The 27,896-nt window shown below is 40.4% G+C and overlaps 1 protein-coding gene across 2 annotated transcripts; it reads right to left on the bottom strand.

Moving 5' to 3' along the window:
* Positions 1-727: 727 nt before the first annotated feature.
* LOC134563815 (methionine aminopeptidase 1) lies at positions 728-27,890 on the bottom strand. 2 transcript variants are annotated; one of them, XM_063422117.1, is made up of 12 exons: positions 27,709-27,890; positions 17,696-17,747; positions 15,521-15,633; positions 14,124-14,184; positions 12,850-12,941; positions 12,049-12,132; positions 10,401-10,539; positions 7,697-7,828; positions 5,140-5,283; positions 2,955-3,020; positions 2,609-2,786; positions 728-2,498 (listed from the first exon to the last, which is right to left on the bottom strand). In XM_063422117.1, exons 1-11 carry the CDS (start codon positions 27,826-27,828, stop codon positions 2,626-2,628), a joined length of 1,164 nt encoding a protein of 387 aa, XP_063278187.1. In that variant the 5' UTR covers positions 27,829-27,890; the 3' UTR covers positions 728-2,498; positions 2,609-2,625. The 2 variants fall into 2 exon arrangements, with proteins under 2 accessions (XP_063278187.1, XP_063278186.1); XM_063422116.1 differs by having other exon boundaries at positions 728-2,786; positions 27,709-27,889.
* Positions 27,891-27,896: the final 6 nt, after the last annotated feature.

Here is a 27,896-nt window from a genome sequence, read left to right on the forward strand (position 1 = left end):
CAACATGATCTGCCAAACCTTCTCTACTTAAATATTCAAGTCAAGTTGGAGAAACAACATGAAGAATTTCCATACTGACTTACACAACAGTAAAGGGGAAATACATTAGGAGATTGATTCAGAACTAATTGCAGGATTGCGTTTTTGGTAAAAGCGTATACAATTGCTATAAACGTCATTAGAAAGTAGATTTAAGTTGGGATCTTTTTTTTAAGTGGATGGCAACTTACGTAAGAATCAAAAATAGTTGATTTCCACAATCCAATCAGCACAAGTCCAGTACTTCATGTTCAAGCAAAGACACAGCCAGACAGGTTAAAAAATAGCTTTTCTCAATACTTCCAGTTAGTAAGTTTTGTTCTCAAGGCTGACATGCCCTCTCATGTTGAAAGATCTGGTGTAGATGCTAACTAAGCTTTCCATTCATTTAAAAATACTGCAGTAGTATGAACTCACTATAATGAGCATGAAATCACAGTTACCATGCTGTGATTTCAATTTACAGGCAGAAATGCATAGCACCATAGGTTACCTGTATTAAAACTGTGCTAAATTTGGTTGTATCAGTGCAACAACAAAGAGGTATCCACGTGCCACATATGTGGGTTTAAGGGTGAGTTCTAACTGGATGCATGCATACCAGTGGGGCTTGCACTATTGCAACCAAACCTGGATGTAATTGAAAAGTCTATGTCTGGGTTTGGATTACAAGACAAAAAAAAGTGACTTCTGTTAAAAGCAGCTGCAACTTTTATTTTATAGACCAAAAATGAAGACTCCCACCCCCTGCATCATACACATACATAGAAAAGGCAAGAGCATTGTAACCATTCAAGTGAAGGATAGGGTGGGTAAACCTCCAGGACAGGCATCTCCTCAACACAGCTCATTCAGCACAGGTAATCCCACCTGAAATACTACAGTCTGGTTTGTTAAAAATCTCTACACACACACGCATACGCACGCACACACGCTCTCTGTGCATCGTTTCAGGTCACTTTACTGCATAATTAAAACAAGAATAAAGGTAATGAAAACATCGCAGTGGTACTCTTACAGCAACAGAGGTCTGAGGCACTCAGGGCAGACAAGAGATTTTCTGGCAAATTTGGGAGTAGATGAGTCCAGTTCTGTGAAGCACTGACCCTTTCCCCCACCTAAATTGTGCAGTGCCAAGGGGAGCCAAGGGTATGCAGCACTTCATGTTCTTGGATCTGTGGCAACAAATTCACCAGACATTTTGTAAGAGGTGTATTTTATGCCCATGATTGTATGATTTAATGTGTTACAGTGGTGTAAGACGAAGTCTACAATGGGGTCTGAAAATTTTTTCATTACAATTCCAAAGAAAAAGTATATCCCCTCAGCAGAGACACTAAAGATGATGGAAGGGAAATGGGCAGGGGAAAAAATGGGGTAGAGAGAAAAGAGGCTTTATCAATCCACACTCCTTAACATAACCATTTCCAGCTCACCACGACCTATTAACAAAATATAAAGGGGTATATATACCAACGCTGCCCACTCTATATACCCTGTCTGAGGACAAAAAAAGATCAGTTTTCATAGCTGCTCCTCTGAGACTTTCCAAAAGCCTGAAACTCACTCAACCGAGGGGGAAGAAAAAGACCCGTTTAAAAATTACCAAAAGAAAATGAATACAGTGTTGAACGTGTTTCATTTTCACACACTCAGACTTGTTTTGAGATACTTCACTGTAAATCTTGCAAATCAGATCCCCCACAACTACTGTGGATGTACTTTTAAAAAGTGCCCCACAGTTAACACAGTAGGGACCCCATGAATCATGGGATCTTTTTGGTTCTTGTTTCATTCCTTTACTTAGGCAAGTCTGATACATCAGCTTCACCAAGCTTTTGGTGCAGGAGGCTGCCTGCAAGTAATGCTTTGCCAAAAAGCAGCTTATTCCAGGGAGCTGCATGTAAGACAGACTTTGATAACTTCCCATCCTATCAAATCTCCAGCAAGAGAAACAAGTCCTGCCATTAACATAGTGTGCCACTCACAGTGGCAATCACCACAGAAGCCACCAGCAGAGAGATGGGGGCAGAATTAAAGGTAGCCCACTCTTGTACGTGCGTGTCTTTCTCCCTTCTCCCCCCTTCTCAACTGATAAACAAACAAGGCCCAGAATAGTATCTGCAGAAGCAAGAGCAAGTCTTTGGAATAAGAAATGCTTAAAATCTCAGGTGCCACTCACAAACCAAGAGGGACAGGGCCCACTGAAATGGTGAAAAAAACCTGGATCCCAAATATTAAGTCCCAGTGGGAAAGCTTACCCACACTTTTCTAGCTAATATCATGGCAGCAACAGAAGCAATTGTCTGTCTAATTGGAAGAAAGGTGCTAAAGAGATAATGGAAGAAAAAAGGAAAGTACAGTGTGAGTGTTGTAGGTAGGAGGAAAGCAGGAAATTCTTTTAATTCTTCTCTGTTTTTGCAGACACTGGGTCAGGTTCTTCAAGATATTCCTCTTATCTACAATCACCAAGAACAAAGTAAATGGTGAAATCTTTCTAGTCTGTACTCTTAAAAAAATGCATAGCACAGGGGCAAAAAATATGTATGTATTTCTTGTTGTGCTGCACCTGCTCAGTGTGGACTATCACTGGGTCATGAAGTGGGGGCGGATGCTGTCCAGGCGCCGGGTCAGGATCTCGCAGCCCGTGTCCGTGACCAGCAGTGTGTGTTCAAACTGTGCCGAGCGCTTCCCGTCCCTCGTCACTGCAGTCCAGCCGTCGGGCCAGGTCTCGTCCTGCCAGCCACCTGAAAACAGAGAGCATCACTGCTTGCCAGGTTTTAAATAACAGCTATCAGTCCCCCAAAGAGAAATGAAAGATCTATCAGCTTTGCAGGATAGAACCACCATCCTGTTCCATCACTACTTAAGAGCAAACAAGAGTAACCACTTTACTCCAATGCCAAATTGCTCACCTTCACAGATCATTGGTTCAATTGTAAATACATGACCTGGCTTCATGACTCCAACAGCTTTGTTTTCTGCAATAAAATAAACACTCAAGTTAGAAAAAAGAATACCATCTTAGTAAATGAATGAATCCTTGTCCTAACAGAATACAACAGAAACACAGTAAAGTCCAAAAAGCCCTTCTGAGATGATCTGTTCACTTCTCCATTTATACATATACATAAAGATTTCCCTGAGTTCTTTCCTTCTCCCCATCCCCCAACACAGTAATACTTACTCAAGCAGCTTAAACTAATTGCTGTCTTTCTCTACAACAACTGGAATTTCAACTCTAGTTCTATAAAAACGCTGAACAAATAAAATATAGGAATTTCTGCACACTTCTATAATGGAAAATCATAATTTAAAAACAACAGAAGTAAGAAGCACTTAAGATATTCACAGAAGACTTGGAATCTCCTTATTTGTTTGCACAGAGCCATTAGCTTCAATAAATTGTCAAAATGTGACAGTGGTTAAGTAATCCCATGAATTTCATTTATGAAAGACATACTGCCCCCTAACTACCCTGGATAATGGGGTCATAGCAGTGTCAGAGTGACAATGCTGTGTTCATCAGCTAACAGCTAATAAAATAGCAGAGAATTTCAAAGCATCCCAGACAATAACACAGGAACATTTTGATGTTAAATGCACCAAAAATGCTTATGTGGAGGCACATGAACTGACAGACAGCATGACTTCAGGAGTGCAGTTTGACTGGAGAAAGGCTTCAGTCCATTTCCTCTGCCCTGTTTCACCTGGAAGGACAGTGCAGCTCAGATGTAACTGAGCCTGAGAGCTGGAACGAACTCCAGAACTGCACAGGAAGCATTAGCTCACAGCTACTTTGCTGCTGTGGACAATCTGCATTCATTTTACATCCCCCCATCTAACCTTAATTGTGCAAACTTATTACACTGCCTAAATCACCTAGAGACTTTAAAAATCTCAGACATCAAGCTGCCACAACAGAACATTTTTCTTAAAAAATTAGATTTTTGCTTTTCAAACTCCTTTCATAGTAGGCTAAAAATAAGCAGCAGCATTCTTTTTCTTCCAAAAGGCTTTAAGCCCCTCAGATCTTTCCACTTTGCTTTTGCTGTGACTCTGTACTTGAAACGACCAGAAAAAACACCCACCATCTTTCTTTCTGGGAACAGACACATTTGCTCAACAACAACAAAAAAGTTTAAAGTTCCAAATAGCCAGGAAAGACAGAAATTTCCTTTGTCTTGGATTGGATTTTAATTGGTTTAAAAAGCTCTACAAAGAACCCGTATTTTCTTCATTTTACACAACAAAAAGTACATATCAGGAAATTATACCCTTTTACCCTGCAATTAACAGATATTCTCTGTTGTCAGAAAAAACAACTTTGGGAAATTATGACATAGAAAGTCAGGAATTCTAGACTATATTCTATAACCATAACATGTTAAAGCTCATCAGGAAATGGGAAGATGGAGGCACCTGTCAGATCTGTGGAAATAAGTGTCGTATTATCAGGGCAGCTTTACAGCTGAAGTGAGTGTGAACTGTTCACACTGCTTCATCATGTTTACTCTGCCCTTAGTTGTCCACTGGCACTTAACCTTCTGTCCTTTGCCTCTGTGGATATTGTTTCTTAGTCTTGCTGGAAAAATTGTTACAGGGCTATGGACATTTCCAAAAACTTCCACTACTGGGGGAATGTTCGTTCCTCCTCTGCCACACACTAAGATGAAGTTTCCAGAAATACCAAATCACAACACTCAAATGAAGAAAAGTGAAAGAAACAGGATCCAGATTCAGGCACAATGCCCATCTATACTACTCAAAGAGCTTTTTATTTGCATCTGTAAATGGCAGTAAGGTTTTGCTAAGGAGAGAAACATTTGGCAGTTCATGTCAGACAAGAATGCCTAAGGGAATTCAGCTGGGAATTCAGGAAAAAACTTTGAGCACTTACCCAGTAATAATGAGAGCTAACACTAACCATTAGTGCAGGCAGATAATGAAAGTACATACATAAAGTATGCTGCAGTCCAGAGTTTAAAAAAAATATTTTTCAAGTGCCAAAATGCAAACTTGATGGCTCAAGTAAATTGGGTGCATTCACTGCAAATCACTTCTTGTCTGCAGGACTGCACAAAGAGAAAAAATACTCACTGGCATAATGGGGCACGTTAGGAGCTGTATGGAAAAGTTTATGGATTCCATGCCCACAGTAGCTCCGAACCACTGAAAATCCATTTGCTTGAGCGTGTTTCTGAATTATGTTTCCTAGTTCTCTGTACCGAACACCAGGTTTTACTGCAAAATCAAAGAGATACAGGAGAAAATTTAGAGAGCTTTCTTCCAACACAAGTAACCATCAAACATCATCTCTGTAACACTCATGACTTGTGTCCATCTGTTCCAGTATGCAGCTTCCTATGATCACTTAATCCATTGAGTATGTATGTGTGTGCAGTAACATTAGAGAGGGAGGAAACTGTATCATATAAAAATAAAAAACCAAGAGAGACAGAAGAAAATGCCTTTTTCACAAGAATATACTTCCTTCCTTTAAGAGATGCAAGTGGTCACATTAAAAGGATGTTAAAGTTTGAAATTAAAAATAAAGAACTTCCAAAGTACTTGGTGAGCTCTCACACCCTGAGCTGCAATGAATGTATGAACTATATTTTAATATACAATTATACGTCTATTATGTGAGAAATGCTCACAAAAGACTGATATTTAGAAAAATAAGTAAAGGGGAAATGGTTATCTCTACTCTTAGACAAGATTCTTACTGACAATGCTACAGCAAATAAGAATGTCCATATTCAGGTTTAACTTTTTTTGACAATCCCTTTAGGAAGCCTTACAAGTTAAGGAGTTTGAAACATGAAAATGGTGTGAGAAATTCACTTTGAGCACTTGGACAAGGGAGTGACAACACCACAAAAGCAACAATGTTTCATCATTCAGCTAATGAAGATTCATCCCCAAAACAGCCTTGAGCCCCTTAAAATAGCAAGCTTTCCCAAGACTATTCCCAACTCGCTGAAGACATGCTGTTCCTTCTGGAGCCAGATGTGTGGTTGTGTGGAGCCATCTTAAGCAGAATTCACATAAAGCTAAAACTTTATGCGAAGCAACCATTTAATTCAATTCTCTGCTAATGTAAGGGACTACAAGTGAAACCCCTAAGCTGAATTTACAGAAAGTAACAAGAAATTTGTATTACTTGCATACACATGCCTCTCCAAAAATTAAAAAAGAACATGGTGGGGAGGAGATTAATCTGCTGTGTTTGTGCTAAACAGCTGTGAAATATGGGCCTGACAGCACATGCAACTCATTTCAATGGTGCAAGGAGCCCTCTGCTTCTCTCTCATAGCTCTCCCCGCTAGAGCTCTGCTGGACCAACACCAAGATATTAAGATGATTTAAAGAGGGGAGAGGTGACCCCCTTTTAACAGCTGAGACACTTGCTGACACTTGCCAGAATTCCTACTCACATGCAATGTCTAAAACCCTTTAAAACAAGTTACAGCATCTAAAAATTGGCTAAAAGGACTTACAGTGAAATTTTTAATCTCATTGTAACAAACACAGAGCAATTTCTGTCACAGTTTCTACATTAAAGCCAGGATACAAATGGTAAGAGACCACACATGTAACATTTGCTATAAAAAAGTACAGGACCAAAGATACACACTGTTCTGGTTTCGCTCTGAAAAACAAAGTGGTCATTTCAGAACAGTAATCCCACATAAACAGGGAATCTCTATTCTTCACAGCTCAGCCTGGCAGTATTTTCTTGATCACACAACAGACACACAAGAAATCAATCCTATGGATTTTTGTCTTTTCAGATGGACTAGCTATCTTCAGATTATTAACCCAAATTATATTCATTTTAATTTCTTTCATTTACATTTACTTTTGATTAAATGCAAGTTTGTAGCCTTACTATATAGCACCTTAAACTTCAAACTTTAGAGGCCATGAAGTGATTAAATTATAATGGAGATTTTAAGAAGCTGCGGAGTATAAAAGATACAGATGGTACAAGTATTTCCAGGGACTTGAGAAATTCTTCTTTTGTTTTCTGAAGTTGAACATAACATTCTGCAGCTACCTCTCTATCTCATTGTATGTCTCAATGCAGCTGCCCTGACTGTTAACTAAGCAAGATAATTAAAGTTCTGTGTGTACTGGAGGATATGGATCTGTTTTCTCTGGCACACTCTCATGGAAAATCAAGAGCTTATAACTAGCTTTATGAAATAAACATCAAATTTGGCAGGGCTAAAGAGATATGTTAAGGTGTTCACACAGTGTTTTACCTTACCAGTTCACTGTGCAACACCACACAAATTATAAAAGTAGGGTTCTCCAAAACATACTTTGCTTGTTACAATCTCTGAGTTACTCAGATCAAGGATTTCTTACTCATCAGTGGTCCAAAAAAAGGCTGTTTCCATGTCAATATCATCCACAGATCAGCTCAGAATCAAATACATTTTCCTTATCAGCCCACATTTAAGAAGAAGTTGCATCCACCACTCACAGAGCTGCGCCATTTGAAGGATCACTGCATTACACAACATCCATCATCAACTGGTGACAACACCAGTGCTTCTGTGTGCTGCACCAGAAGTCGCTCTGAGCAGTGGCAATGTGAGCAAGCATGTCTGAGAACCACAACCTTCGTGCATCAGACATGTTTTACCTGCATCGATGGCTTGCATTAGGCACTCATAAGTTGTCTGGACAAGCCTCCTGGCACCCTCGTCCACGTCTCCAACAAAAAATGTCTCGTTCAGATCTCCGTGGTAGCCATTGCGATAGACGGTGATATCCACTGCAAACAACAGCAGACATGGGAAATCAGCACTCTGCTCCTCACTGCATCCTCTTACTTTGTGGAAAAACCAACATGTAAAAGTGGGGGACTTTAACAGTGACTACTTCACAAGAATTCCGTATGAAAATTCTTCCAGCAGAATCAATTCTTTCATGCTTATCCTGTAGATTCTATACAATAACTTATAAGTTAGTGTTTAACCAGTGAACAGTTTATTTAATTAAATAAAAGGGGGAGGAAAAGGTCCCCCAACAAAGCAACACAGACACAGCAAGCTAGCATTGGTTTTTTAGGAAAATATAAAAAGGGGAAGGAGAAGCTCTTTGCTTCATGGTGATTTACCTGGCTAAAGTACTTTCTTAGAATTAATTCCAGCACTAACAGGAGAAAATTAAGTTTTAAAAGATATGTAATCATGGTTTTACATACAAAGTTGTTTTGCTGTGGCAGAATGGGAACTTTTGTTTCTAAGTCTTTGTCAGTCAGCTGATAGGTCCAATACCTGCTAGATCACTAAACCTGCTAGAAGAGTTACTGCTCTGCTATTCATGAAGAAACCCACACCCAAATCCTCTCACCAGTAAACAGTCATGAAGGAAACTATGGACAATAATACTATAGAAATATTGTACATGAGCTGCCAAGAGAGACCAATACAATCTTGATAGGAAGATGTGGGAAAATACACTTTGGTGTCAACAGCTAGATATCACTTGCTAGTACCTGTTCCTGTGATTCAAAAAATGTGTTTTGGACTTTGGCATGGCTTCCAGGCTAAAAAGTTTCAAATAAAAGATGGGCACTTCCTTTCAATTGTTCATTGGGTACCTTCCCCCTAAGGTAGCTTTTCTTTCCCTCCTTGTAACATGTTTTGGTCCTCCTTTTCAAGAGGCTTTTGAGCCACTACCTTGCAGAAAGGAAGCCCAGTTCTTTCTCATCATAACAAAGCACAAGGCTCCAAGGTTAATCAAGCGCAGGAATGTGGACAAAGATGTGACTAAAGCCTCTTACAGAAAGTGTTCTCTAGGGCTGAGATACAGCCTTGGCATGCAAATAGCAGAGAGGCAAGCCAGCCATGTTGATTAGAAGGCTGGAGGACCTCTTCAGTCAGAAAAAGCTGAGAGAATTCAGATTGTTCAACCTGGAAAAGAGAAGGCTTTGGGGTGACTTAATTGTGGCTTTCCAGCACCTGAAGGGGGCCAAGAAGCAAAATGGAGAGGAACTTTTACAAGAGCGTGTAGGGACAGGAGAAGGAAGAATGGATTCAAACTGAAAGAGAGTAGGTTTAGATTAGATACTAAACAAAAATTCTTTACGGTAAGATAGTGACACACTGGAACAGGTTGCCCAGAGAAATTGTGAATGCCCCATCCCTGGAAATGTTCAAGGCCAGGCTGGATGGGGCTTTGAGCAACCTGGTTTATACTGAAAGTGTCCCTGCCCACAGCACAAGGGTTGAAGCCAAATGATCTTTAAGGTCCCGTTCAACCCAAACCAGGATTCTATGAGCTGGTCTTCTTAAGCTGGACTCCAGCAATGCCAAAACAGCTGTCAATAATAAAGAGCTGTGCAAAGGCATCATCTCTGAAATTGGAATAAGGTAAAATAGCTTTGGCATACATTGTTACATGTACCCTACAAGCTCAGAGCTTTCAACCAAGACCACACCTTACCTAGACAGGGGCAGCAATCACGAGACTTGTTCTGAAAAGGCTGGTACCCCAGTACCTAGCTGCAGACTTAGTAGCTATTATTACAAGCTAGTATGTATCAAGAATCTGATAATCTATAAAGATTACAACCTGCTACTAGAGGCAGGTCAAACTTCAGCATATGCTGCCTATTTATTTACAGGTAAGAGAAAAGCAAAACAATGCAATAAACAAAGGTGCGAAGATTTGTACAAAAAAAGAATCATTAATTTTTACTGCCAAAACAAAAAGAAATGGAAGCTAAAACAAGATCTGGTCAAATAATTTATAAAAGTATCTCTCACCACCCAAGACCGTTTAAGTACCTTGAGTACTAAGAACAAAAAGCAGCTGGTATTGTTAGGCAGTGAGATCCCCAAAAAAAGATAACATGCACCTGTACAATGCCTCCATATTAGGACTTACAGTCATCATAATCATCATAAGCATAGCAAAATTGTAGGAATCTAGAGCCATCTAATCCAGAATTCACACAAAACTAATCCAGTTGAATAATTCAATATACATCTTATTCACTACGTAGACACAGTCCGGAACAACTCTGGAATCTAGCCCATAAGTGGAATACTCAGGCACTGTACTAACACACAGATCAGGGAAGAAGAATTACAAAGCTCTTACAGTGGACTGAACTTTTGAAATGATTTTATTAAATCAATTCATTAATTTAAGTATGTAAAGAGCAGAGGTAAATGAGAACAATCTAACTGGTAAATGAGAACAAAAGCCTCTCTTAAGAAGCTATTCTCAAATGATGTTGCCTGCTTCTGAAACCCCACCTTACTGCATGGTTTAAGTGCACAGAAGGTGCACTTTATCGTGAAGAACTGTTGAAGGTTAATTTTCACAGCACTTACCATTAACAATATCTCCTTCCTGCAATGGCCTCCTGTCAGGAATTCCATGACAGATCACTTCATTCACTGATGTACAACATGACTTGGGGAAATTATAATAATTCAAAGGGGAAGGATAACAATTCCTTGCAATACAAGCCTAAATAGAGAAGATACAATTTACACCAGTAAGTTTTGTGAAAAGAAAAAGCATAGAGGAAAATATATGTGCAACAGCTTTACAGTAAGAATGATAGGCTAAAAAGCAGTGATTCTTGAAAATAAGGTTCTTCAAGCATTTCTTGGGTGTGTTTTCATTATGCCTTGCATTTCTTACCAGGAAAAAATTAAAGCTACTTTAATTTTGTTTCTCCTAATTTTCATGTTTGACTGCAAATGCTCAGATATTCAGGTTTGAAACAATGCAATGTAACCTTCAAACATTGCAATGCAATGGCAATATTTATTCAGTTTTAAAAAGTCATTTTCAATTGCCGCTTTTAAGCACCCAGTCCATGATTTCTGCAAGACACAAAAGCTAAACAAAGTAATATTTAGCACTACTCTTCCCCCCTAGCTTTAAAACCTTAAGCTGCTTCCCTTGCACTGTAATAAGCTTTGTGTATTTTTGCAAAACTGATGCCTTTCATACATACTGACACATACATACATACACATACTTTGTGACATACTGAGCAAAGTACTGAAAAAAAATACTATGTTATCTTTCTTTTTTAATTAAAAAAATAATACTGTTTTTAAAACTGCAAAATATCAATTAGGGATATCAGTCAGTATTAACAACTTGCCAAAATTTCCATAAACTGCTGAGGAGAAATAACTCCATGTTAACTACTAGCTGTTCATATTAGACATTATGCCTAAGCAAGTAGTTTGGTGTTTAATGCAGTTCAACACAAGTCTCCAGCCTAATGGAAGCAGACAATCTTGCCTCAACAGCTGCAGATATAGATAAAAAGAAAGCTCTCTAATAAACTTAACTATACCAAAATGGTTTCCTTTCCCACAATGCACAGAAGTAGCCTCAAATACCATATTACATGATTCATACAGAAGACAGCAAAAAAAAAAAAAATACACAATTCAAATATCTGTGGAAAGTTAAGGCAGGAAGATTCTTGAGCATGTTTTTTAAACACTTCACTGGACTGTGGCTTTATTTTGTCAGACTGCATCAAACATCTTGTTTCAGTTCTCTCTGAGGCACCTCAGTTCTGACTCCCAATCATAAATAATTTAACTTTCTCCTCTATATGTCTTAACCAAGCACACAGAGTACAGGAAGTCCATGGCCTACATATGATGCTCTTTATATAATGGTATCCGTGGAGCAAAAAGGGTTTAGAAGAAAGAAAATATGATGTTAACTGACAAAGCAAGTGAAGAAACTCAGAAGAAATCTGAAGCCAGAAATATGGAAGCAGCTGATACAGAGAGAGGCCCAGGAGTTTCTAAATCACTTTGAACCTACCATTGCGCTGTAGCACACTTCTGTCATCTGTACTACCCACCAGCTTCCAACTGGGAAACAGTTTGAAATAAAGAAATGGAATTCATGCAACAAAGAAAACCACACAATAATAATTTAAAAATAAAGAGATAGAAGAAAACACTTATAAACACCCGAAGAACAATAAACTAATCTTACTAAATGGACAGCATGATCAATTTCTTCAGTAGTTACTCCTGGTTTCACCATCATGGCAGCAACATCCAATACTTCTCTAGCAAGCTGCAAATGAAACAATTTAAAATTTAAAATAGATTTCAAATTGATCTATTGGCTTAATTTAAGCTGATTTAAAACAGGCGAAGACTACTCTCTACAAGATTCGTAACCCATTTTTGACAGCTACACTGAGATCACCAGGAAAGCTGTGTCGAGTTGGCCTCTAGAAAGACTCTGAGATGTCTCCAGGTCATGTACTCAGGCACCTCTGTGAGAGCTGAAAATACCCCAGTTCAGGTTTGGACCACACTTTCCTTGAACGCCATAATCTTAAATCAGACTACCTAAATACATTTTGAAGTTTATGCACAAGGAAGTGATTACAACTGAACAGTTCTTTTTCAAAAATTGTTAGGGATTTAGGGCTTTGCTTTTTAGTTTTTACTTAGTACCAATTCCAGGACAGAAAAAAGTTCTTATTTATGCACTATAAAACACATTCTTAACAGTAACAATGTGTCAGGCACTGATTGTCTTACTACTAATAGCAAATGCAGTAAACAGATAAAAGTCATCCTTCTGCTTGCAAAATATTTACTGGGAATTTGGGTCACAAGAGAAAAAGCCAGAAAATAGAAAGCTTCCCAAACTATTTTTCAATGTTCTAAAGTGGTTTGAAAATTTATACTCTCAAATGTGCTGTGACAAAGTGGTAAAATCATTATAGACTCTTAAAAAATATACAGGCACCTGGTGTGAGAAAAACCAAAACTCCCTTACCCTACACACTACTCGCATCCCTTCTATATCTTCAGATGACAGTATTTTTATTTGAGAGGTTCCTTTTAAAGCTTGTTCTGATTCAGACATTCCTGAAAAGAAAAAAGGGAGAAGATTAGGAAAGAAAAACCCCCATGTTATATAGGCAGATGATTGCTACACAAATCCAATCCAGGAACTTCCTTAGCTTACCAAGGGCGATAGAAGTACAGACTTTCTCACCATAGCCTGAAGTACGAAACCCACCAAGCCATTGCATTATCATCATTATTCAGATTAAATGGAAGTCATAAGCCTTCCACAACACCATAATGCCCCATGTGCTCAGGAAGCCAATTTACTTACTGCATAAAACCATCATGTCCAGTTAGTCAAAACAAAACCTTAAATGTCAGGTTTACAAGGAAGTTATTTTATTCATAGAAAAGCATTTTTCAGCTGCTTTTACAAAATAATTAGTGAAAATTACATTCTAAAATAGTCATAAAGAGTACATGAGCTTGGGAATATATCTGGTTATATTACTAAAATAATCAGCTGATAAAAACATGTAAATTCTCCCTACCAAATTCTGCACAATCTCAGCATTACAGATGACTGACCCCATAAAATCCAGAATTTTGTGTTGTTTTAGTATTTTCACTCTTTAAAAAATAACTATGGAACATCTTAAGATTAAAAAATAATGCTAGCAGACTTTATAGCCTTTTAGGGAAATGCAAAGCCCCAATACTAGTACAAAAAGCAGAAAATACCAAAACAATCCAATAAGCAGGTAATTTTGATTGCATTCCCTCTCTGTCCAAAAACAGCTGGAATTCATACACCAGTTTTCTTTTGGGGAATGCATACTGCAAGGTTTTCTTGGTTTTGTTATAAAATAATACATTTTCAAAGGATACATTGATGCCATAGAGAATGGACTAGCAGAATTCACCTGTGACAATCAACTGATTGCTGTTTGTTACCAAATTAACAACAGGACTAGGACTTGTACGTTTGAGATTAAAAAAAACCAAAAAACAAATTAACTAACTCTTAATTTCCAGTACACCTTTGAAAGACAACCCATTACAAACTTTGGACTTCCAAAAAAATACTTGCAACCATGATATTGTAAAAATCAGTAAGTTACTGTGCAGAAGAAGTAAAGTGAGAACAGATAAAAGAGGTCCCCTTTTCCAGTACCTCCTCGATGCTTTAAAGGCTTTTTCAATGAAAAGGAAAATAGACAGCAAACATAACACTCATAATTGTGATTTTTTTCGTGTTACCTAGTGGGTGATCAGCATAGTCTGGTCTTTGAATATAACTTGGCACAGGTCTCGTTGGCGTCTAAATAAATCACAGGTAAAGCTGGTTACGTTGCAAGAACAATTATTATAGTCACAAAAACAGAGTCACACAGAAAATTAAATACAATACGAAATATTTCATGTGAAATACGGCCAAGTCCATTTAGAAAAAGTTGCAAAGTATGTAAACACTCCAAAAGTTCCAAGTTTCATTCCCAAACATTCTGCTCTTAACTCTCTATTGCTATCATATTATACAACTTCTAATAGCCAACTGCACAGCTTTGTAAAAAATCAGATTTTTATTGTTAAATGAATCAAACTGGTTTTATAATGTATCACACCTTATTGTAGTGTTTTTTTCTGCTGTGTTAAAGACTGCAAGTGTTCTGGTTCTAAATATATCCCTCTTCTATTTAGCAAGATTGTTGCTTTTGATCATCACCATAGTCAAAATCTCTAATTTCATTTGCATCAGTCCCACAGCAGTCACAAGACGAAAAAGCCAGTGTTCAGAGATAACACAACTAAATTACTTAACCAGTGAGATATCCCAAATACCTTTTTCTCCAATAACACTAACAAACACACATGGGCTCAGGCTCTCCTAACCTGTTCTCTAATGAGCCTGTAACAGATGGAGAAGACTAGAGAGAGGATGCCACTGGGGCACCTCTTCTAGCACAGGCCAATTAGAAAAGATAAATGTAAAGAAAATACCATTGTTGCTGTAAAAAAAGCTTCCGTTTACTCCACGTATAAACTTGTATCAATTTAAAAATACTGTTATGTCTGTATATATATACACACACAGAGTTATGTATCATCATCTTCTCAACCCACCTTTCACAACCAAAGATCTTACTGACCACTGTTGTTTGTTCACCATTCCAATGCTGGAGATTACTGTAACCTCTGTTCTTTCAGCTGTTCACCAGTTCACTCACCAGGTTATTCTAAACCACTTACATAATATAGTATAAAATCCTTTCTTTAAATTCTAAATTAATTCACCTGAGCTTTTCAGAAACAGATTGCTCCATAACTGCAAGGACAACAAACAGGTAGGAGACATCATCTGAACTAGCAGTAGCTTTTCTACAGAATAAATGTCACAGTACACATCCAAAAGATATGAGTTTAAGCCTGTTACTGATGCTCACAGGCACTCCCTTAATTATAAATATACCAGGAGACAGAAGAAGTTAAACTAAAATGAACCACAGTAAGGACAGCCATGTATGTCCTTGCCATTGGGTTCAGATCTAGAGGCTCTCCTCTCTCAACTAAAATGTGGGAGGTCATCAGGTCAGGAAAGGTCCATTAGTTGTTACAGAATGCAGCAGTGCTGGAGTAGAGTGGCACCTCCTGCTTACCAGTGGATAGTGTGGCCTGAGCTTCCCAGTGTATCGATAACCAGACCAGGGATTTGTGTTAATGTCACCTTCCAGGCTCCAGGAGGAAACTTCACGCTTAGCTTTTTCATCTTCTGAAAAGACAAGAAAGTGGGGGGGTGGGGGGTGGAAAGTTGCAAAGTTGCAGCAGCAAAATCTGTCCTATTAAAAATGAGAACTGTGGGGTCTAGAAAGCAACTTAGAAGTGTGTAAGTCTAGACTTGACTCTGTCTGGCATTTTAGATACTGATATATGAAAGTGTAAGTAGCAGTTATCATTTTGTCTTGCCCATTCCAAATTCACATTCTTCCTACCCGATTCAATAGCAAACTGGGGAATGTCAGGACTGAATGCACAAAGCAAGTGCAGTAATTAAGTTGTTCTTCATGTGTAGTTTTATAAGGCAGTGCTTGTTTTCATTCCTGAGAAAAAAGCCTGTTTCTACAGAGGCGCTCACTATCCCTTCAATTAACACCCTTGCACTGCAGATGATCACTCCTTTCTTGTGATCTCCCTCGGCACTCAGTGACCAAAATAACCTGAGGTGGGAAGGAGGCCATCCAAAGGTGGAAGGGAGGCCATCCACCTGTCAGGCTCAACACATGGAGGCTGCTACCCCTCCAGGGCTGATGAAGAGGGTGCAGGTCACGCCACTTCTGCAGTTCAGGACAAGCAGTGCTCGAACCTTACAAGATGGTCTCAAACTGCTGGAGCTTCCCAGCTCTCTGAACCTTTTGAAATTCATATCTGACATGGTCCAGTGACTGACTTCATTCAAAAATAACACATTCCTATGAGGGTAAATTAAAAGTGTTTACATAAAGGGTTGAAATAAGCATATCTTGAGCAATACTAAAAGGAGAAGTATTTACTCAGAAAGAGAAGGCAAGGGTTAAGAAAGAGCACGGTAACATTAATCTTTAACTCATAACTGTATAACTTGTTTGTTTGTTCTTTGTGCATCTCAGAAGGATGAAGAGGTAGCAAAAGGTCTGCCATTGCAAGCCCATCAATTCCTCAGAGCCTCTGTGGCTGACATTTGAGCCATCTGCTCAAACGACATTCAGTTCAGATAAAACTGAAAAATGACAGTTTGAAAGTCCAAAGCTTTTCATATTCACAAAAATTAATAGGATACAGAATGCAAGTGTGATCTATTAGATCCCTATACTGGGAAAGCAGAAAGAGGGAAACCATTTGTATGTACTACTCCAATCCATTTACCATTCAACATTTATCATGGAAAAAGAAGATTTATTGCGTTTTAGGAAAGGAGATACATTATTTGAGGATGTGAGTTTCTACCATATCACTTTTTAATCCTACATCTCTTTTCAGCGGGCTTAATGAAGATAGGCAGGGTGGTGGCAGGGAGGAGGCAAGGGGGCAGAACTGAGGTCTGCCCTCTCCTCTTTGGTTTTAAACTCATGAGTTGTTTTCATTCCTCAGATAAGGCAGAACCTACCAGTCTCCTAGTGTTTCTGTGCCAGAGCTACCAGCTGTCACTAAGGCACACAGATACTCTTACTACCTTGAACTGAACTCAGCAAAATCCTAGCTACGATACATCCTCTGTCAGTGGCTGCACCATGCACACAAGCATTCTCCCCTTCTTCCCAAAAATGTACAGAACAGCTGTACTCTGACTCACTTGTGTTCCAGCCAGTGTCTAATCACAAAGACTTTGCAAGAATCTTTCCCACTGTACTGCCTTTGACTGCAATAGACATCAAAATGCTATAAAGGAACACTGCCTTACAATAGTGATTTATTACTCCCCTTGCCCTTTATTTCAGCACACCTCTTTCTGTGTTCATATACCTGGCAATGTAGCTCAAGAAATAATTCTTGCATATAGAGAAGTGAACAAAAACAAACACTTCTGTGAACCTCTGCCTCTGAAATTTTACACAGCACTTCAGACTGTTGAGAACTGGACAAAATTTCAGATATACATCATCCAGTGCCAGGTATCTTGGAAAACAACCCAGTACCATTCTTAGGCCAAGAAGGACACAACAGTTGAGGTTGGAAGGGACATCTGGATGTCATCTGGTCCAATCCCCAACTCAAGCAAGGCCACCTAAAGCACACTGCACAGGACAAAACCAATTCAAAGCAATATGAAAATGCATTTTAAAAAGTAAGGTACTTACTTGCTTTCTTGTGTAATAACTTGTGAGTGGCCCAGCTTCCCTTAAAGCATTCCTAGAATTTCAAACAAAATGTATAAATACATTTTAAGCAGTATTTAAGCAGTTTTAAGCAGTATTTACATGGACAGATATGCCAACGGGACAAAACAGAGAAGCAGATGTATTTTAAAAGAAAACTGGAAGATGGTTTTAATTAATCCTTGTAGCAATATGCAGTAAATGCTACTGTAACTGCTAGTCTTAGCAATAGAAAATACTACATTCATAAGTTTACGAACCAGAATAGGCAGAAAAAGCACAGCCAAACAGACAACACCCATGGCAGTGAAATACACTGATATAATCCTGTATATAATTGACCCTTTATAATTTTAATGAGTAACTAAACACCATGGTGGCTGCAGGTTGGCTGAAAGAGTCTGTCTCTGTACCTGATCTTACAGTACTGCAGAGAGCAGCAAGGTCCTCTCTTGACAACAACAAGAAGCCATCTCCTCCAGCTAATTGCATCCCTTCTGCCTCCTGCTCCAGCACAGGAAAGCAACAGAGGCCAGTTAGCACAACACCACGGGAACTAATGACGTAGACTAAAGGGTGGAAATGAGGGCTACTGAATGAAAATAGCAAACTGAAAAAGGGTATCAAGAAATTTGAAATGGAAATCAAGGAAAGAGTGAGACTCTGGAGGAGTTTGGTCTTTTCTCTTCCTCCCAAGCAAAAATAGAGCAGTTCATGCCAGAAACGAAGCATCAGAAAAGGGGCAGATGGAAATGGCTAGCAGCTGGAGAATAAAGAAGGACTAAGATGAAGAAAAGAAATGAAAGAAAAGAAGAGAGATTTAAGTAGAAAAGCCAAAGAAGGCAGTATTAAAGGTTACCCTTTAAGGTGCTAACAAGAAAATTACTTGGATTTCCAGCAGAAATTCTAAATCAATGGCTATGTGCACTCAAAACACCCATTAAGAAACTTATTCCAATCATTGACAATTGCAACTGAATTTCTGCAGAAAGAGGCAGGAAGCCAACTGTTTTTCTTTTTAAGGAAAAACAATACTAATCCTGAATCATGTTGAATTGTAAAACTACCACCCAGAGCCAACAACTGATTCAACCTGAAGTTTACAACACTCAACCAAGACCACACATCTGCAAACTAAGCCCAGCTTGTAACATTCTCCCTTGCTTCAGGGCTGCTCTTGAGTGCTCTCTGAGCTGTCTGCTCCTGTTGAGCCACCTTCACCCTCCTCCCTCACTAGTCTTGCACCCAGTAGTTACCAAAGTGCACCACAAACACACAGTACAGTGGTGCACAAGTACATCTAAGTTCAAAGAGAACCTGCTGTGTGTGTGCTGCTCCCCTCACGACAGTTGCTCTTGTGTTCTGCTACCCCACACACCAGGAGTGACTGCACTGCCAGGAGCTCTGAAACCAACACAGCCCAAGGTTTTGTCTCACTTATATAACCCACTGCACACACAGACCTTTGCACTCTGCTGGGGAGCTGGGAGACAAGGAACAGGCTTTAACTGAGGCTTTACAAAAAATTCAAAAAAAAATCTAAAAATGCCATTTCAAGGACACTGGAAGCAGCAGTATGGTTTTAATCCCCTTTCAAACACGAGGTCTTTGTTCTGAAGCATAAGAAGGATTACATAACTAAGGAGTTAGAGCAGCTACCAAGTCTGCAAACCTAGAATCGACCTTTTTGAATATAAAGGAGTATTTGGGGAAGGAAGACATACATCAGCTGTGGTAATTACTGATTGTAGCTCATTCTCTGCTTTCCCATGAAATTTTGGGGGATGTTCTCCAATGCCCTTGCTTTGTCCTACACCAACAGTCTTTCTTCCTTGCTGGCCCATAAGCAGAGAACACCGGGCAAACACAGCACTAGGGACAGTACCATAACCTGAGAGGCTCCACTTTGGCTTTTTATCTCCTGCAGCTGTGGACAGCCTAAGAAGATTCTGCATAAGGCTGCCATATGCCTAAGTTTTCCCAAACATGTATTCTCAGATTCTACTTGCCCTCTATTTCCAGAGGAGCTAACCTCTGCCAGAACTCCAGAGCACACAGCTCCAAAGCTGCTGTACCTCAAGACAACCCAGACACGTGCACCATGTGCACATCCATCAACTGCAGCAGGCACACACAGTAAGTTCGAAGCATTTTTGTGAGCAGGGGCTGTTACAAGTGCAATGTACAATCAATGAATCTCTCTGCCTTGGTCTGACATTTCTGGAAGGCACTCAAAGGATATGCTGCACATCCACCTACAGCCCATCTATTTTGTGTAGGATCAGTCATATGCTTCCTGGGAGCACTGGACTTACCGGGTAGATACAAATTATGTATATTTAGCACAAGCACCACATTGCACATGACTGCAGAGCTCTGCCTTAGCAATTCCACATAGAAATACGGCAGCTGTCATCTCACAGGTTGGAGAATCACAGTTCTGGCAACAAAGCACCACTGCACATTGCAAACACCCTCACCTTCTATACCACAGGCTTCTCAACAAGCTATGGGAAAAACCTCCTCTTTCTCTCCATCTGGGCCACTTTCTGGATTATTTCCTGGAGAAAATTATGCTTTTCACTGAGCCTTCTCCTGAAACATCTACTTCAATCAGGCTATTACCATTTCTGTCTCTCAGCAATTCTTCTTGTTCCTATGTCCTATTCAGGTCAGGATAGAAAATTTTCAATGACTAAATAAACAAAATCCAGACAAAAAAAACCCAGGGTGATTTTCAATATTAAAATAGAGAAAATAAAGGGGTTTTTTCCAGATACAGTATAAAAAGGAACATGTAACACTGCATGGCTATATTTTAAAACGTTAAATAAATGTTTCCTGCGAAAGTACGCAGGAACACTATGAATTTGGCTTCAGGTTTCTTGGAAGACTTCCTGAGTTTCATTTTAAGCACTACATTATCCATTAGCATGCCTGATATTATTATCCCCACTCTTCTCACCTAGAGCACTTTTCAGTTCATGTAACTTTTACACCTCAGTTAAGACAGACATGGAAACACTGAAGAGGACTACATAAGAAGAGAGGTCAAACATATGACATAAAAGAAAGCAGAGGGGTAATCCTTGACTTGTTTAGAGCAATCCTACAACTATTCTATCAGTAAGAAAAATATAATTTTGTCTTCTAGACAGAGGCTGTCAACATACTGGAATCTTTAATAACATTTCTGGCTTCAAGACATTCTTAAGCCACTGGTTTTGTGCTTAGAGACAAGTTCAACCTAGTGCTCATCAGAATATATCAAAGGGTAACCAAAGGCACAACCAGCATTATCGTTTGGAAACATTCCTTTTGCATCCCCTTGTGGAAGCTGTGATTATTTCTGAAAATGATTTTTACCTTAAGGACTCACCCAAAGTCAACAGAATCATGCAGCACAGCAGCATTTGTTTTATAGTATGGTTCATATTTTCACCATGAACACACTGCTCATTACCAAATATCTTGAGGGTTTTTTGTTTTAAATCAACCATTGAAAAAAGAAAACCTTTTAAAACAGTTACCGGAATAATTAGGGGGAAAATTGTGCTATGTTTATTGTCATCTTTCAAATAATAACAGAAAGCTTCTTATTCATTCAGTTCATGTATGAATACAATCTGATTAAGAGGTGGGAAAGTACAGCCAACTGCAAATTCCAGAGGAGAAAAGGATGCTCAATCAAGATTAGGATATTACTACACTACAAACCTCTGTGTAGTACAGATCTAATAAACTAGATTTAAACAAGCTACCCAAAGGCAGGGATGCCTCACCCCTGGATGTGTTCACAGCCAGGACGGATGGGGCTTTGAACTACTGGTCTAGCAGAAGGTGTCCCTGCCCATGGCAAGGGGTTGGTACCACATGTCTTTAAGGCTGGTCTTTAAGGTTCCTTCCAAGCCAGGCCACTCCACTCTGATATCCAAGCTCAGGAAGCTACGCAGGCATCACAGCACAGAATTCAAGGCATGCTGACAGACTGTGTTTCTGAAATGCACTTGCATGGGAGCAACTCATTTCAAGTTAGCTCTGTCAACCCCTGTCAGCACTCCAATTTGTGTCCAACTTCCACAGAATTACCCCTCCATCCTCTGTGGTCACCATTTAGAGCCAATGTGATGAATTTCAAAAATTACCTACCTCAGAGAAAAAAAAAAAAAGAAAAGAAAAAAGGAAAAAGAAAAAAAAAAGTTGGAATCAAGACTGCGAGCACAGACTGTGTCTCTCTGCATGTCATTATGCCCTGAATTGCAATGGGCAAACATCTAGGAAACAGTGCCAAGCAGCACACTGTATTTAAAAATATTCTGAGCCATCTTTTAACAGAATTTACCAATGTCCTTTAGAATGTAAAACTGTCTGGGGCTTAACCTGAGACCATGTCATTTTGCATAATCAGAACTCATTTTTAACCAAATACCTTAAAGGTATGCAAAACAGAAGACAAAAAAAAAAAAAAAAAAGAAACAAACCTGAAGTAATTAAGCATTTAGCTTAATACTAGGTTACCAATTATATATAAATATATTTAATACAGCACAAATTAACTCACATTTTATCCATAAGTACAAGTATGCTGAGGTGTTAATACATTTGATGTTAAGTGAAACAGATTACTCTTTCCAGCATGCTGAAATCCTTGTAGGGCAGTACAAGCCCACAGAGACAGTCTCCAGTCTGAAAACCTCCATCAAAAATTCCCAAACTAGCCTAAGCAGCATACATGAATAGTCAGGTTTTCAGAAGAGTTGAATATATGTTTTCAGATTCCTCTCCAAGAGAAGTACCTACATGCAGAACCTTGGTATCACCAGGTTAGATCGACTTTCTTTTTCATCTAAGACCTGATCTTACCCTGAGACTCCTGGGCCCCTCATGACTGAGCCCTTCCTTTGAGGAAGGGACTGCATTTTGCAGCTCCTCAGATTTACAGAGATATACAACTGATTTTTGCGAGTAGTGAGGGAATAACAGACCAGAGGAATTCCAACTGGACTATCCTGTCAGTACACGGAACACTAGCTCAGCAAGTCTGCCAACAGGAGTCTGAAGAAGTCAGAAAGTCATGAGGGCTCAGCTTTTATACCTCACCAATAATCAGCTGCTTACCTTAGACATAGGTATCCATGGTGATTTATATGCAATTGAGAATGTTAGCTTCCTGATGAAGGAAATCTGATTTTCTAGAAGATGGTATCAACTGAGTGCCATTTATGACTGAGGAAACTCCTTTGTGCTGCAGTTGAATCTAAGCAGCTGGTTGCAGCCTATTTCAGGCACAAAGAACAGTGAAACAAGGACAAAACATTGCGCTGATGTCCTATGATCTGATGTGAGAGAGAACAAAAAATAGTTTCATCCAGTTCCATGCCTCCCTGCTCCCCATCCCCAACACATTAACAGTGAAAGGAAACAGCAAAGCAGGAGATGGGACAACAATCTTCTCTTGAGGTCCACAATTTTTCACAAATTACAAATTAAGTTTTCACAAATGCTGTGACCTTAAGTATCCAAAGCAGTCATGGGCCCAGGGCTGAGTGTCAGTGAAACTGTCAGCATGCCTTCCAGAAAGCAGTAAATTGCATATAAACTCACTGAGAGAACAAAACAGCAATTCTTTCCTGCCACTGGAATTTAACAAGTCATACCCCACCTCAGATATCAAGAGGTATCAAGAGACATTGGGAGGCACCCACCAGTGCAAGAGAGATGCTGCCCCCACTGTACAGTTCAGAGAAACTGCTGCCCTTTCAAAGACCTCAAACACACATGGCAGTCACCATATAACCCCAGTCCTCACTTCTGACTCCATAACCAGACCACTTCATACACCTGGGGCTGACAACACAAGGGCACACAAAACAGGGAGGGGCAACACTTCTTGAGTAAGTTATGACTATTATTTTGGTACAACCCATGGCCACCAGCTCTCAAGAGAAACAATAATGGCAAAGGCTACCAACTTCAGAGTATGTTTCCAGTAAGCGTCTACAAGTAGGTATTTCTGAATTTGGCTGGAGAAATGGCCCTGCACCAGCATCTACTCCACACCACAGTAAACCTACTCTGTTTTGTCAAAGACACTTAGGTAAGTAGTACAAGAGGAAGTTTTTTATGAAAGCAAGACAGTCACTAATAAGTGATCCATTCACAATTAAAAGACTCATATAAAAATGGTAACTGGAGAACAGTCACTACTCTCCCCTTCTTTACTCCTCAGCCACTTGTAGAAGACATAAATGCAAACTGTCTACTTAAACATGAACTCTTTATGTATACTACACACGATGTACACGCAAGTGGCCTGTATCTGTAAGGCAGATTTCATAATACCAAATTCATTCATCTTAGCAAGAGAAACTCTACACTTCAGATGCAGTGCTGGACATCTGTGTGATTTCCTCATTCAGAAGATAGACTGAATTACTATACCTCACCACAAGATGATAAACACACAACACAGCAATAAGTCTCTAAAAAAATAAAGCAAGACAGTGAAGAAAGGTAGCTGGTAGTGACAGTACTTGATTTACTAGCCTAAAATATTACTAAGGGTTAACAGCAGACAGAATCCCTCGTAGAACAGTTCCTCTTATTACAGCTTGAAGTGAAAGGGAAAAAAGAAAGGCAGGGTTCATTACACTACCTCAAGAGCTCCTCTGCTGCTAAAAGCCATTTTTACCTCGTCTTCATGACCAGTTCAAAACCTCCCTGCTAGGCCAGAACCTGGCCACATGGCCTCCCTGCCATCCATCACACACAAATACAACTATTATTTAGCAGCTGTACCCAGTTTCCAAGGTTCCCAACAGCCAGAGAGCAAACAGTGTTCGCACAAAGAAACCTCAGAGAATGTCAAATCATTCCAGCATAAGCATTTTCAGGGCATGTTATTGAGGCATATGCTTTGATGCAGAGAGGGAGAAAAAATAAATGACCAGAATAACACCCTTTCTCCAGGAAAGGAGAAACACAAATGCTAAATCCACCAGGGAAATCATTGTCTTGATACTATCTACTTGTAAAGTTCACTTCAATTCTCTATGTGCAGTCCTGAAAAATAATTTTTAATCAATCTCCACACTACACTGAGATTCTCAGTCCCATATTTCCTATACCTCTTGTGCCTTCCAGTCCTATACCACTTTTTTCTTAGCAAAAGATAAGTTAGTAAGTCATAACCCAAACACATGGCTTCACATGGTTACCTTCCTACGGTAGTTCACAATTTTCTGTTGTTTATTCTCAGCACTGGAGAAAATAAATTCCTACAGATTTGGTTTTAGCTCTGACTGGAGTTTTGCCTGTATGAAAAAGACACTGTAGGCTCCCAAACAGATTAAATACCTGGTGCCCATGCCCATACAGATGCTTTTACCTGTCAAGGAGATGTCATATAGCTTGTGGCTCCCAACCCACCCTCAGCCCAAAGGAAGTGCCCACACACCTGGCTAACACCAGTGCACTCCAGAAGGATAGGCTGACTTTATGCCTGGGCCAAACTGGGCCATACTGGGCAAGCCTGCTCTCCAGCAGCACACTCCTGAAGTGTTTCATGACCTCACAGTGCCAAACCAGCAAAAAAAAAAGCGCCAGAAAACACAAAACAAAAACAATTAATGCAAGTGGGTTTTCTCCATTTAAAAGAAAACTCTGATGACCTCAGAAGTGGCTTACCAAGAAATCAGGGATAGGCTAAGAGAAAGGGTAGAAGCATGCATCCTTAGGAGGGAATAGCACAAAGCCAGCTACAACACAGGCTGTGCGGTGAGGTGGAATAACATCCTAGGTTCACCCACTAGCTTATCTAGGAGTTATTTATGCATGTAAGACCAGAATGGAAAGAAAACCACCAAAGAGAGAACTCCGGAAGTTTCACTGATGCTAACCAGTCCACCGCAGTCAGCTGAAACTTGCTGGAAGCTCAGAGAAAATAATAGTCCTTCACCTGAAGAGGCAGCCAGGTTGTCAGCAGCACCTTACCTACTCTCCTGACTGTGCTTGCCAGACACTGGGGCAGGACTGCAGCAATCCTCTTCCGTGGCACACACCAGGTGATGAGGAGAGCTGGAGCCTCGGGACAGCTCCATGCTGAGCCCCACAGAGGGTACTAAGGGAGGGCAAAGGGTCCTTACTACAGGATGAACATGGGACTCTTCTCTCAGTGCATGACATTTCTTGCACATCTTTAAAACAGGCTGTCACTAATGTCTTGCTCTGTAACACCTTGCCCCAAAATCTCCAAAGCACCTTCAGTGTGCTTACCCACACTCCTGATTGGGACGGCAAGGCACAACACTCCCCAAGTCACTCAGAAATGACATGACTAAGATTCCCAGTTCAGTATTTCATTTTCTGGGCAGGATAGCTTTACAAGCATGTAGTCAGTTATCCAGCAGCCTATTTTAACAAGCCAGGAAGTATTTCCAATAATTCCCCCTTTACCTGACAACAGTGGTAGATATTTCAAAATAATTAAACCCAGCATACAGAAAACAAGAATCTCTGCACCTTACAGAATTAGCTGAGTTAGAAATGGGAAAGAGGGGAGTGAAGATGTAACTGGGACTCTTCACATTGGCCTGTTCGTTCTCTTAATAAATGGTTTTGTCATCACCAACATCAACACCAACATCACCAGTATTTGTATACACCAATGATGCATTTATGATGAGTTTTACATCAGACATGTCAAAACACACAGTAAAAAGCAGAGTAAATCCTAGAGTTAACCACAAGCACCACGTGGGAACTAGAGATACAGAACAGTCAGAACAACTCTTGAGTTGCAATTGCTCTAATTTGGCATCGACTCCCAGCATAGGGCACAGAGACTTGAGGGGAAAGTACTAGAAACTGTGCAGGGGGTATGTCACAAGCATGTGGGAAATCTTCCCCTAGTCCTATGCAAACCGTAACTATCAGCTTACATACTGACTCAGAAAAAATTTCTTCCCAATTAATAAATTAATCCAGCTGACATGATTGTATTATTTTCTTATGTTTGTCTACAAAGCTCAGTGACTTCACTCTGAATTGTAACTGTGACAAGGAAAGGTAGTGTTAATCTGAACTAAGCACATATGTCCTCACTGATTTTGACACAATTACACATACAAAAAGTTCAAAGGATTAGGTTATGTATTTTAGTGCACATTTTAAAGTTAAAAAAAAAAAAAAGACCAAAACAAACCCCACAAACAAAAAATGCACTCAGCAGTCATCAGACAGCTCTTTCTATTGAAAGACCACACTCTGTTACCACTGTGGCCTACAGAACACGTTCACTTCTCACATTTACACGTCGGAGCTGACTGCTGTATGACATGTGGCCTAACCTGAACCTTCCTGTTTGGCACCCTCAGAGCAGAACACCAAAGGGCATAGTGGGGAAAAAAAAAAAAAAAAAAAAGGAATGAAAGGGAAATAATAATAAAAGGGAAGAGTATCAAATAATTTTTACAGAAACTCTTAACTTAAATAAAATCTGTTTTCAGAGCAACAAGTCTCCCGGTGTCTATCAAAGCCCAGCAACTCCAGAGCTGACGCCGGCAGAGAAACGCACCGGCTGGAATTTGATGAGCACGTCCTCACTTTGTCCCACTAAGCCTTTATTTTTAAGGGGAGCACACGGACCACCCAAACCTTCAGGCAGAGGAACACCCTTGCACCCCCCTCACGAACGCCCCGGCTGCGCTTTAGTGCCGCTGAGGTCCCGCATCGCCCGCGGCCACGAGGAGAAATGGGGCTCCCGCAGGGGGCCGCCAGCCCGGCTCCCCCGGCTCCAACAGCCGAGGGGGAACTTCGTGCGGGGTCCCTGGCTGGGCGCTGCTGCTCCAGGCTGGCCGGGAGCGGGCGGGCAGAGAGGCAGAGCCGGGCACCCCGGGCCGGGCCCGGGCGGCCGGGAGCCGGCGCGGGGAGCTGGATCCTGCGCCCGCCGCACGCCCGGAGCGCCGAGCGAGGGGCTGGGCCGCGGGGAGCCTCACCTGGGAGCAGAAGTAGGAGCCCTGGATGCCCAGCTTGAGGCAGGTGGGGCACTGCAGCTTGGCCTCGCTGCTGCAGCCGGCGGTCTCGCACACTCTGCGGGTCTCCACCGCCGCCGCCATGCTGCCGGGCGGCCACGGGGGAGGAGCCGCCGCCCGGAGCTGCCGCCGGCTGGGGCGGGCGGGGAGAG

Source organism: Prinia subflava, chromosome Z (genome assembly GCF_021018805.1).
Source record: "Prinia subflava isolate CZ2003 ecotype Zambia chromosome Z, Cam_Psub_1.2, whole genome shotgun sequence".
Taxonomy (NCBI): domain Eukaryota; kingdom Metazoa; phylum Chordata; class Aves; order Passeriformes; family Cisticolidae; genus Prinia; species Prinia subflava.